The sequence below is a fragment of the Schistocerca cancellata genome, chromosome 1 (genome assembly GCF_023864275.1).
Source record: "Schistocerca cancellata isolate TAMUIC-IGC-003103 chromosome 1, iqSchCanc2.1, whole genome shotgun sequence".
NCBI classification, from domain to species: Eukaryota; Metazoa; Arthropoda; class Insecta; order Orthoptera; family Acrididae; genus Schistocerca; species Schistocerca cancellata.
Window position 1 is genome coordinate 146,573,587 of NC_064626.1, and position 13,796 is coordinate 146,587,382.

Sequence of the window (13,796 nt, forward strand, 5' to 3'; positions counted from 1 at the left end):
GCATGTTAACTTACACTGTTCTGACGTTAGTGAGTCAAGTTTATGTCGTTTACTTCATCACTGAACATCAAACGTGTAAGCATATGTTTCCTCAATCGTGAGTTAAGCACGGTTGGTTACAAGACTAGTCCGTGATAAGAGGGGCACTGAACTGAGCAGGTTGGACAGCCTGCCACGCCCGTAGCACTATCGTCAACAAGTCGTCCAGCCTTCAAAACATGAAAACAACCTTGGCACTTGGCAGTGCGTGAGTGAGCGCGTGGCATAGTGGATGCTCGTTTGAGGCTACCACCAAAGTTACGAAACTATGGCTCCTAGAAGACAGGTGTTGGATTTAATGCGTGTCATCTCGAGTGCTTCGTGAGTATTATTTGTACCTTGTGTTTCCACTAAAGCTCTCAGATTACGAAAAATAAGCAGCTAAAGAAACAATCTGTGACTGCCAGATTGCGAGTAAAACAACACTCAACTCTCTTGAACAACCGGTTTCGATACGCATGCAAAATTTTTACGAATAGTGGGGTAATGATTTTTGTTATGTATATATATGGATTGTATTATTTCATATCGTGACTTTTTTAGCTTTTGGTTAGAAGCAGACTACTGGTGGCCAGTAATAAACACTTATTAAAGAGTTTTTTTTTCTTTTTTCGTAAATAAAAGCTGCTGTTTCAGAACCTCGCAATTTTTGTGAGCGGAATGCAGTGCTATACGCTCATTTTACCGAGCATCACAGTTTCGATTTGCAGCGTTCGCAATTGATGTTACGTCCACATATGGAAAGCTGTAGACCGTGTTTATGAAGAGAAATCGGTTGACATGAAATCCGAAATTTATTTCGCCAGAAAAATATAGTTACTGCAACTGGAAGTAATGTAGTTAGCTGTGCAATTCTGTTTCTAAATTCTCCTGTGCACGCTGTCTTTAAGTTATTTGTAACTTTCACCAGAAAATAACCAAGGACAGAATAAAGTATGGATACGTTTCTTAAGTGAGCGGTGTTTGACTGCAAGAAAGATTGGTACTAAAATTACTAGTGGAAGTTTCACCCAGTAGAGGAAGCGTTAGAGACACACTATTATGTTTTAAAAGCAGGGAAGCATAAGTTTGGAGACACCTCTAATTTATGAACTCTGCAGTTGCACACTGCTACAATTCTCCTTTTCTATTTGTATTCCCAAGCCTCATATTTGCACACAAATACTAAAAAACTCAAAGGGCTATTGCTGAAGAAAGCAACTAGTTTCAACAGTTTTCTGTTCATTTACGTTTTCATGTTGTGTTTGAGTGTTAACTGGCATAAACCAACAAAGTATGACTACTACTGATCTAATCACGGTGACTGTCTTTTAATAACAATAGGGAACAAGGCAGATGCTTTTAAAATAGGTCACTGTTCTTCCTATATACAGCCACTGTTGATTAAAATATTTACACTAACAGGTTATATAACTTAAAGGCGAGCACTATCAGGGGTTTATATACTGTAAAAATTAAAAACGTGTTTGACATTAGTACTAGTGTTTACAGAATTTACATGCCATAGTCTGAGTATTCAGATGTATACGTGTAATATTTAGATTCTGGGTACTTGAGGTTTCCAGTTTCCTGTCTGTCACTTCTTGGGCATTTGTCACTGATCTATACATCAGTAGATGGAAACTCTCTTCTGAGTTCTAGACAGGGCCCATAAGGAATTTATTTTACACTACTCTTTCATGGTTCTGAAGTTCCAAGATTTTCACTTGTGGACTTTATATGATTTTTGCAAGATTCCCTCCTTGATTTCTACTGCTGGAGCCTGTAGGTAGCTATTTTTTTGTTTTGTTTAGAATTGCATAGTAGGAGTTTTTTTAAATCAAAAGAAAAACTTACATGAGGAAGTGGCAAAAATTATAAGGAAACAGAATGGCTGTCCAGTGTTTATATTCAGGAAATTGAGTACTGCTAATATACACAAATAAAATTATAAAAGTAGCTACCCTAGCCTTCTGAACTATTAGTTCCTTCCTCACAGAGGAGAAAAGCATTAAACAGAGAAGGCTGGGAGGGACGTACCTGATTTTTGCCCTCACAGTAGGAGTCGCACATTCTGGTGTCTTGAGTGATGCATCTTCTCTTCCAAATCTTCCTTAATCCCTCCCTCTCTCCTTTCTTATGATGAAACTATTTGCATCAAAACCTAAAAAGTTTTTCCTGCCTTTAATTGTGCCTTCTCAACTGTACTTGGAATTTTACCTCCTTGAAGGTAAATACTAGGCAACTACTCTCTCTCCTTGTAATTTTACGATATGAATTTTCTATGATTAGGCACTACATTTTTCTCTAAGAACCAGTTGTAAGCATGTTCCACTGTTATCCTGGCTGAGTCTGTTACGAATGTGTTCAGGTCTTTATCAGCAGACTACACCTTGTATCATCAGCAAACATAAGTTTTTGAAGAGCTCTCCATTGTCTTTGGCAAATTATTTATATACATCAGAAACAGTAGCTGCTCAACCACCAAATCTTAGGTGGCATCATATTAAAATTTTCCCACTCTGAATTTTTTTATAATTCTAAGGCATTATTTGCTAATGTGTCCCTCTGTTTTCTATTTCTTTTAAGATATGGCAGATGTCATTAATACTACGTGTCTTATGAACATAATTTAATGGGCCTCTGATATCAAGAAATACCTATATCTGTGTAATTAGTTAGTAGTTTGCATTGGTGTGTGTAGATTGTGAATACTGTTTCAGTGTTGCAACTACAGTGGAACAGAAGGGATTCCCGATTAAGGGATTCCTGATTAGACTATCCTATGAATGTATACATACTTTACTCTTAAAGAAGATCACTACTGAATAGTAGAGTTGTGTGTCTGTGTCTGTCTGTCTGTCCACTTACAGTATCTCATTAAAAGATCCGTCCACCTAGAGCTTTCCTGAGCATGGATATGAACTTTATATTTAAAACATGGGAAGATCGGATTGAGATGAAGCAGATATTGAGGTTGCAGACATTTGATTAGAGCAGTGTGGGATTGGGGGATGAGTAAATAAGAGAAGGGGAAAAAATAAAAGGGAAGGAGTGAAAAGGGAGTAGTTTGGATAGTTCTGTTATCACTGAGCCCCAGAACAAGTATAGACTGTTTGTTACTGTTGAAGGAGAGGAGCTTCACTTGGCTATGAAAAATGTATGGTGCAGCCCACCATTAATAAGAATTTAAGAGGTGTGACTGATTCTAGTAGAGAAATAAAGGCCTTGCTGGCAAGTAGTGTCCATGTGAGTCTTGTAGGCTCACAGCTATATGTAGAAGTATGATCAGGGTACCAGATCACCAATATTACAAAAGCTGGTGCTAGCCTTGTTCAGGTAGTGGAGGATATTGAGGAACTGATTAGGGATTTGAATAAAGAGGGACAGGTGTTGATAATTGTGGGAGGGGGGGGGGATGCAACAGTGTGGCCAAGAATATATAGTATCAGGAGTGACATGTATAAGCAAGGGGCAGCAACAATGGATGCAATTTTGAGCATTGTTGATGTACATCATGATCAACACTCGCTGAACAAAGCCTTCAGGTGAACTGACCACATTACTGCTAACTTTAGACGAATCTCGCATGTTACTGCTGTTGGGAGATGGGGATACACAAGACATGACCTACAACTTCACAGGAGGGGAAAGATAGGTAAGTTTAGCTGGTAGCTAATAATATGGTGGGAGGGGGAGACTGAGCTCACCAATGATAGACTTCCTGTGATTAGAACACACTATAAGGGCATCCACTGGTGACTGCTGTGCTCCTTGCACTAACTTCATTCTGTTTGGCAAAGTGCCTCCAGGCCCAAAATGTGCTACTACACCCCATGCAAGTCTCTGTCCTCCCTTTGGTTTGCCTGAAGAAATGAATCCGCAACTCCCCATAATGAATGAGATGTTGCTCTCAGAGGAACGAGAATATGTTACTGTCATGTACTTGGCACATGATTTTCATATAAATGCATTACATTGTGATCATATATTGTATTGTGACAGCATGTTGTAGTTATCCCCCTTTTGTTATTAACCAGTGCACTGATTCTGGTAAGAAATATTAAATTGTGTAGTATGCACTGTTTATGAATAATGTTTTAACTGCTTTTTAAACAAATGAATGTGGTGTAATAATCTTTCTCATCTCCTTGGACAGTATTTGTAAAGGTCTTGATCACACAGATTTGCGAGATCAAGACAGACCAGGGGTGCCGACTTATAAAAATTATTTGGGGGGGAGGGGGATGGCGGGGGTCATTCTGGGGTCATGCCTCAGGAAATTTTCTAAATTTTAGATGAAAAATAGTGAGTTTTAAAGTTTTTAAGCATTTTAGACTCATATGGTCAACATTAGAACCCCAAAAACTGGACTCTTGATAATTCGGCACTCCTGGAAACTCGACAAGCCTGACACATTTTTTGGCTTTGAAAAAAGAAACAGAACATAAACACGTACGGTATTTTTGTAAAAAGATAATTTAATTTATGGTAATAATCGTGCTTACAGACCATTACAGAGAAGTGAATATATAGCTCTGAAAAGACTGAAATTATATTTAAATAAATCCTAAACTATCATTAAAAGAATAAAGCATAAAATATTGCTGTCGCACAGTAATAAAACTTTGATTAATAAGTAAAATAGCTAATTTAATCTTACTTTGAAAAAGGCTCAGGGTTCATTAAATAAAAACAATATCTCAGAGTTAATGCTTTAATACAGTTAATACAGTATTCCTAATACTTTCAGTCAACAAGTATGTAAATATTGGGTTTTAATTGGGTCTTACGCCCTAAAAATATTTAAGAATTTGAAAACAACTAATACAGTAATATAGTACTAAACTAGTACCAATATTTCAAAACTGAAAATTTAACATTATATATGTAATTTAATTCTCTAAAGATTTTTAATATTGCTCTAAATGCCACTATTAGGGCTAGAGTGTCTTTAGAAAGGTGCAAATGTTGACCGTTGGACTGGATTACTGAATATGAAGTCGTTGATGACTGGTCAGATATCCAATTCATCAAAACCATCTTGGTGGTCATGAAGAACAGCCAAGCTGTTCAATCACTTCTCAATTGTGGATCAGAGATATGACTTCAGATGTCTAAGGGCGCTAAATGACTGTTCTGCTGTTGCTGTTGTGATTGGAACTACTTCGAAAAGCTTAATGCACTTCATTACTTCACATAACGTTTCTCCATCTCCACACATGGCGGATGTCATTAATACTGTCTTATGAACATAATTTAATGGGCCATTGATATCATATACTTGTGTAATGTACTTTCTTACATCACACCTGTTTTTTAAGACCAGTTGTTTTTTATTAGTGATATCGGCTAACATATTCAAGTGTAAGTGCAGTCTCTCAATGTCTAGGTCATTTGTGAAAAACTCAGTTGATTTTTCCAAATTTGTTTCACCTCTGTTTTACTAAAAACAAGCACTCTTGTTCAACTGCAATGACCTGTGCGAGTCCAGTTGAAGCAAACTGCTCAGTAATGCAATATTGCACTGTTTCACAAACTTCAATGTAGATAGCTTTGTAGTATTCCTTTGGGGTTTTGAAAGTGTGTGGTGAGCTTACTTTGTTGTTTTCATACTTCTTTGTTGTAATTAGATTCCGAGGAAGTGAAGGACCATAAACTTGTGAGGGTTTTTCATTTAAACACAATTCCCAAAAATGTTCAAAACTCTCATGCCTTCCATTCAATATACACATCAAGCCCTCATATTTTTTCCAGGTTAGCAACACTTAGATGAGGGCATCGAATTTTTTCATTGACATTCTCTGCTGGGTTCATTGCATGGCAATAAAGACGTAAAGAGAAATAAGTCTTGAATTGTAACATTGACTCAAGGCAGCCTGCACGTTTGTAATCTGCCTCTGTTTTGTTCTCTGCAGAAAATGTTTCAAAAACCTCCAGAAGTTCTTCAAAGTTTTTCAATATTCTCAAGATACTAGAAGCACGCATAGTCCATCGAGTTGGGCAAAGTGGTCGTTTGCGCTCTCACAGCGTATGCTTCTGAAAAGTCCCATCCTTTTGTTGGATTCCCTTACAATGTTTATTAAGTCCTTGGCTAAAGCCATAATATTGCTCATAGACGTAAGATGGCGGAGACTGTCTACAACTGCCAAGTCTAAACTGTGACCAGTGCAGTGCACGTAATGAGCTTTTGGTTGTATATCCAAAACTAACTTTTTTTAGTCCTTTGAACTTACCTCTCATATTTGAGACACCATCATAGCACTGTCCTCTTAAGTTATCCATTGACAAATCAAAATGAGCAAAAACATGTTTTAAAATACTAAACAGAGTTTGTGATTCAGTGTTGGGGGTCTTGTATAAGGCAATAAAGTCTTCGTTGATGATTAAGGAATCATCGACAGTACAAATACAAAATGACATTTGTTTATGAATCGAAGAATCACTTGCTACGTCAACCATAGTATAAAAATGTTCAGTCTTCGTGATTGAAGCCAGTATCTTTCTCAACACAGACTTTCCTAGTAGATCAGTGATATCGTTTTGAATATTGTGGGATGTCCTCGTATACCTCGAACACTCTAACCAATATTTGAACTCGGGTATGTCATTCTTCTGGAGTTCCAACAATTTAAAAAATAAATGAGTTTACAGCTTCGTGCCTTCCAATTGCTAGTCCTTGTTGGGGTAGAAATTGCACAGTAGTAAAAATTTTCTCAAGAGCTAAATGGCCTTTCTTCATATCACTATCTAACTGTTCATTCAACTGGGAGGCCACACTTCAGTTAGTGATAGAATGTAGATTCAGAACATCTTTTTTATGTGTAAACATATTTTCGTGAAGACAAAATTTTTCCAAAGCCTTTTTCAGGATAGAAAACCCTACGGAAGTAAATGCATCTACCTTAGGTTTTTTTTTTGTTTAAAAAAAAAAAAAGAAAATTGTAATAGATTTTTAGCATCTGCCTCTTTGCTGGTTCGTTATGCAAAAAACTTTTTTGGTAGATGCTTCATATTCTGGCCATGTATATTTGATCAACCACGACTTATGAAATGATCTTCCCTTACCGGATTGTCCAAGTTTCGGCTGTGAGCAGTTTTCACCTGAAGACAATGAAGCAATTGATGACACAATAATTGTTGGCGGTTGACTTGTAGCAGCATCAACAACTTCCAAGCGTGCCTTTTTGGTAACAAATTTATCCATTACAAACTTAATTCACAAGACACTAAAGTAAAGGAATAAAATATTGTCATATAAAATAGCCCACTAGACACTATAAAGTCGGAACACTAAAACATGTCTGCAGCATGCACTGAACGAAACTATCCACACTGAATGATTGAAACAGCGGGGTGGGCTTTATATAACCGTGGCATTGCAATGTGTCGAAGCATCAAGGCGACGCGAGGCGGAGGGTTCCAGGCGCTTCTGCTCCAGACCTTTCAATGTCGCTGCAGCCGCAGCTGGCGCCAGACTTTACTCAAAGGTTCGCACACCGGGACCAATTCTAAGTGTGCCTGGAGCACTGTAACACTGTAATGATTCACACCATTTGTTTTCAGTTAACCTGCTTACTACCATAATAATTATTTGTTTTTGCTCATTACTGAATGTATTTTAAAAGGTGACTATTGTCAAACAATAAAATAAACAATTCCAACATAATTTTGTGATTTTACAAAGCATAATATAACTAATAATTTTATTAAATTATTTGGTGGGCTCTGCCCCCCCCCCCCCCCCCCCCCCCACCAAACAAATTTTTGAGAGGGCTCGGCCCCCTCAGGCCCCATGGAGCCTGTGCCTGTGAGACAGTACTATAGAAATAAAGTAGTGCAACATGATTGCGTACTCATTTACACACTTTGTCTTCAATTGGTATCCTTGGACAATTTTTTAAGCTGTTTTATTCCCTGATAGGAAACACAGTTTGGAGGTTTTTTGTTTGTTTTTCCCTGGCAAATATAAGCCCATATGATCTCTCTTTCCATGATTGACTGTAGTCCCATTAGTGAAAAACTTTCTAATGTTTTCCCTGACATGCACAGCAGACTGGTAGGTGCATGCACTTCATGCAGTAATGATACCCAGTTCTTTAAGCAGTTGTTTACAGTGAGCTTGATTGCTACAAGGGTAATCCCTAAAGTGATGTCTCCTATTTTTTTATAAGTACACAGACCTGTTTATTTCTACAATGGTGTACATCAGTTTACAGCTTGAACATTTAGATATTTTTCGATGTAATCACCATCTCTGTCGATGCATTTTTGTAGACACTGTGGCAGTTTTTGTATGCTCATGTCATACCAGCTCACCGCCATGCTACCTCTTCTTTCACCCCGTCGTCGGAGCTGGATCACTTTCCGGCCAAATGTTCTTTTAACCTAGGGAACAGGTGATAGTCACTGGGCTCCAAGTCAGGACTATAGGGTGGATGGATGGGTGATTATGTTCAACTGAAACTGTTGCAGGAGAGCAATGGTTTGCTGAGCGATGTGTGGGCGAGTGTTGTCGTGGAGAATGTGTACGCCCTTGCTAAACATTCCTCTTCTCCAGTTCTGAAGTGCCCACTTGAGTTTTTTCAGATCTCACAGTACCTGTCAGCATTAATTGTGGTCCCAGCGATTCAGCTTGGACGACGAGGTGAAAGAAGTGGTTCATAACTTTCTAAACAGCATGGCAGTGAGGTGGTATGACATGGGCATACAAAAACTGCCAGTGTCTACAAAAATGCATTGACAGAAATGGTGATTATGTAGAAAAATAGCTAAATGTAAACTGATGTAAAACATTGTAGAAATAAACAGGTCTATGTACCTTAAAAAATTTACAGCCAACTATGTCAAGTCATGGACAAGTCTAAGAACATGCTTGTAACACAAGCATCCTTGTCAAGAACATTGGGTGGTACTTTTGTGAACTTGCTAATGTCAGATGTTGTACTTCTTCCACTGGGGAAAAAACTGTGCTTCTTTAAAAAGGTTGAATTTATCAATGTAACTTATTAGTCTATTTTTCATAATCAATTCAGGTATTCTGATAATGCAGGCAGTGGTAAAAGTGGCCTGTTGTTTTCAGTACTCTCCATATCACCTTCCTTTAGTAAGGACATAGCTTGTTCGTGCTTTATGTATTCAGGAAAAATAGATGGACATAAATGATGAATTCATTATGTTTGTTAATGGGACTGTATGCTGTATATGCACAGCTTCAGAAGAGAACCTGGAACTTAATTTATGATTTCTGATGTCTTATTCTTTTAATTTATGTATTATCTTCCCGACTTAAAATTCTTGTGGGAAATTTAGCGAGACAGCCTCACATTGCAAAAAGATTCCCAGGTGGATATAAAGCCACAGACACTTTAGTATGAATTCTTTCATGCTTATTAAAATAAAGTTCACCAATGCAGCAATTGAACACAAAGATTAGATCTTCTTGATCAATACTGCATTCTGAATCATTGTTTCTTAGGGGTTTTTGAAGTAAAATATGTCTGGTGTTTACCACAATCGCTGCTGAGCATAAATAGCAAAATTGACAAGTACAGACAGACCACTATGAGGACAACTGTCGTTACCCACTGGAACTAAGATTAGTAAACAGCAGTTACAAATTACTGATGCCCTGAGTCCATGGGGGCCAGTGGGAGGCTCGTTGTGGCTGTGAAGGTGCGATGTCAAAGTTGGTGTGGCAGCTGGAACTACTGGCTGCTTGGACACTGCAATGAATAAATCCTCATTTGACTCACGCGAACTTAACTAATTGCATAACAGCCAGGCTGCCTCATAAGTACATGCCCGGCAGATAGATATTGGCTTGGCACTCAGTGGGCACGTAATTAGCAGATGTGAAGTAACACTCATGATAGTAGTGCTGTTGACAGCGATACTTGCACAGGTGTTGGTGAAGCTGGTGTTTCTCGTGGTGAATCTAGCACCATGGAAGATGTCATGAAATGCATGTGTTGCATATGGGCACAAAGGGTTTGACAAATAGGATGGACTGGCAGTAAATCCTGTAGTATTGTGGAAGACTCCTATGAGTGTTGACCGTGCACATGAGCATGAAAATTGTGTGAAACATAATAGGCAGTTAGTTGGGCCTTTAATTGGACATACAATAAGATATCATGTTACAACCTGGGTTTCTAAGTTGCAGGGTTTTACAACCTGTAGGTGTGGAATAGCTCAGTAAACAGGCACATTGTTGAGGCCACAGAGTGGTGCTCCAGCCATGTGATAAAGGCTGGCCATGGTTCCATTCCCTCACTGTATGTTTGAGATGGTGGTGGAAGCATCGTCCTTGTGGGGGGTCCAGATGGGACAACTTTTTGAGAAGAATCACCTACTTTTATGAAGCTGCTGCATGGAAAGTGGTAGCTGCATGAATAATTCCTATTGCTATGTCACTGTGCTGGAAGGAGAAAACAAGATTAGTGTCACTGGCAATGGCACTGCCAATTATGATTGTAGCAATGAATAACAATAACAATGTTATTGACTGTTGAGTATTGTTATTGTTATTCATAATGCGTCTGAGCTGTAGTTGCCCTCCACTGAAAGTTGTTTATATCAATTCTCCCAATTATGTAAAGTGTTGGAAAGTGTCTGTAAATGCACTTGCTACATTAGAAATCGTCAAACTCAGTCTTTCATTTGACACCTTGTTGCAGTTACAATTGGTAGAAATTGCATAGCATTTTAGTCTCATTGCCAGAACTGTAGTGACCTTGTATGGACTCATAATGCAATATAAGATTTCCATATAAATATAAACCCAGACTCACATTATTTTAGCAAGCATGAAAGAATTGTCACACTTAAGTCCACTGATGCAGCAAGAGGAAAGAATAACTGAACACAAAGAATAGATCTTCATGATTAGTAATTGATACTGAATAATTGTTTCTTAGAGTTTGTGATGAAGATACAAACTCTTTAAGTAATTATGTCTGGTTCTGACTGTAATCACTGCTGAGTGAAATACTACTATTCTAAGTCCAGAAGGACCACTTGGAGGGCAGCTGTCCTTGACCACAATCACTATAGTCAATAAACACTGGCAGATATGAAGTTCTGGTGCCCAGAGTCTGTGGAGGCCAATGCCAGAGAGACTAAGGTTCATTCTAGATGGCTGGCAGCCCATTGTGGCCATGGAGGCCTGATGTCAAACTTCGTATGGCAGCTGTCACTGCTAGCTGCTTGGATGCTGTGAGGAGGATATCCTTCTTCAGCTCAGCAAATTGAACCGACTGTATAGCAGCCGGTCACTATTGTAAATACATGCCCAGTGAAAGGATATGGACTCGGTGGGCAAGTGACTTGTGGATATGAAGTAGTGGCCATGACTGCAGTGCTGTTGACTGTAATAATAACTATGACGAAACTGGTGCCTGTAGTGATGAATCTAGTGCCGCCTGTTTTCAGAGCGGGTGCAAGTAGTTCTCTTGTCAACAAACCAGTGTGTTGAATTTCATAAGGTGGCATCAACAGTGAGCTAGAGTGTCGGCAAACTGCCAGACACAACTGTATTAGTGGTAGCTATTATTTCAGGTGAAAGGCTGGGGATATAGAAGGAATCAACAAAACTGTGCTTGCTGTGCCTGTCATTGTGGATGCTGTGTGTGTTTCAGCAAGGTTTTGTTGAAAGCTTTTCTCAATATCAGAGAAGCAGTCATTTACAAAGTTTTCCATTCAGCCTAAGACTGATGGTGAAGTTTTTGATATCCTAATAGCAGTGTTTACCATTTGTGATTTGCTAAAAGTACATAAATGTTGAGTAAGTTATTAGTAATTTCACTCTTGTGACTTGTATTACTATTCATGTCTCCACATGCTAGTAAGTTAGTTTTGGAGGTTGAGGCTCTTCCCAGGATTCCAAGTAATTTGCCGAAGAAAGTGGACACATTAACACTAGGTGAATGGTACACATACAGGATGGTTAATTTCTAATGGATGACTAGCTTTGTTAATTCAGTGGCTGGCAATTCAAAATGTTTGTATGTACTAATTACTATCAGATCTTCTCTAGCTTTAATATGTACACCACATATTAATGCTTACTCCCCCCCCCCCCTCTCCCACCATTTAAGGTAGTTCTACAATAGCAACTTGCACTTTCATATAATGATAGTACTGTATATGGTATTTAATTTTCTGTCTACCAGTGCTCTGTAATACTTACCACTGTACTATTTATAGACTGGAATTCAGCTTAAAACTGGTGTACTATCTTTTTAGTAGACTGCACACTTTAATGAGGAATAGATAATTCTGAGCAAATTTGTGTGTTGCTCGTGCACTCTGTTGTGGTACATTCTACCTTTCATGAACACACTGAAGAAATATCAAAATTTATTGAGAAACTTTAAAGGGGAGTGAGCGTGTTGTCATGATTATCCTGAAAAGGTGTAGTATTGCTACATACTAAGACTCGTACTTGACCATATGTGGGCTATATTTTCATTAATGAATTCTGGCAATCTCCCCATTTCAGTCTAGTTGGGGTGCAGACTATACCTAATTTAGCGCCCGCATCTCGTGGTCGTGCGGTAGCGTTCTTGCTTCCCACGCCCGGGTTCCCGGGTTCGATTCCCGGCGGGGTCAGGGATTTTCTCTGCCTCATGATGGCTGGGTGTTGTGTGCTGTCCTTAGGTTAGTTAGGTTTAAGTAGTTCTAAGTTCTAGGGGACTTATGACCACAGCAGTTGAGTCCCATAGTGCTCAGAGCCATTTGAACCATTTGAACCTAGTATAGCCTTATCTCCTGATAATTGTTATTGGCACCAGTGCAATGTGTGTCCGGTCAGTAGTCCTCAGCCCAAACTCCAGCTATGTGGCCAATCATGTTGTTGGAACAGCTCAAATGTGCTCACATGGGTGCTACCAGTTAGGGAAGCTATCATACTTAGGTCACCAACTAATTGTGTGCCCTGTTCCTAAGATGCAATCAGCTTACCTTTCATGAACTTCTTATGGAAAGGCCCTAAATTTTCAGACACTTGATTCAGACAGCACTCAACTTGAAATTGCTGATTATCTGATATTTCTCCACTAGCTTCTCTTGCAATTGAATGCTGCCTAGCACCAAAACCTTTTTTTTTTCTGATATTAGTCTTATTCCTAGCCTTCCTACTCACAAGCAGAGATTGTTGAACATTCCCTACTTCTACACCATCTTGAGGCTCTTCTCTCCTCAACTCTGGTAGCTGGAACCCTTTACTGGTACACACAAGAAAACTGTCAGGCTGCATCCTCCTGTTAGCCTTACTACCAACTGCCTTTTCCCTAACCACTCCACTCACCACTCCCTTTATTCATCCTAGCTATGTCTCTCCTACCTTGATTCAGCTGTTTCTGAATGGCACAGATCTTCTTTTCCTGCTCCTCTATTAACCTGTTTCTGCTGCATTTTTTGCACTTCTAAGGCAGGTCCTTAGTGACATCTCCAGAGTTCCCCCTACCACATTTGCCCCAGTGAAACCTTTGCCACATTTCCCACAATGCATCCTATGGCAACCCCCATTGTCGCATAAAATATCTATAGCAAAGGAAAAAAATCATAAATATGTGAAACTAAAAGAATATTTTATGGTGTATTATGTTTATTTCACTATAAAAGAATGCAACCTCCAATAACATGTTGTTCACTATGAGAGTGAGTTCAGTAAGATGAGACGTATTTACAAAAACGAAACGTGGGGCAGAAGTCATACTAAACAGAAACTCAAAACATCATCAGGTATTTTGTAAATGGAACCCCAAAGTGAAAAA

At 38.9% G+C, this 13,796-nt stretch overlaps 1 protein-coding gene across 1 annotated transcript in view; it reads left to right on the plus strand.

Annotated features, from left to right (window-relative positions):
* The first annotated feature begins 205 nt into the window (after nt 1–205).
* LOC126167210 (hydroxyacid-oxoacid transhydrogenase, mitochondrial) overlaps nt 206–13,796 on the plus strand; it is a 97,692-nt gene continuing 84,101 nt past the window's right edge. Inside the window, exon 1 of the mRNA XM_049920459.1 lies at nt 206–360. Coding sequence (XP_049776416.1) covers nt 308–360 — 53 coding nt within the window. The 5' untranslated portion in view covers nt 206–307. The remainder of the gene's footprint in view (nt 361–13,796) is intronic.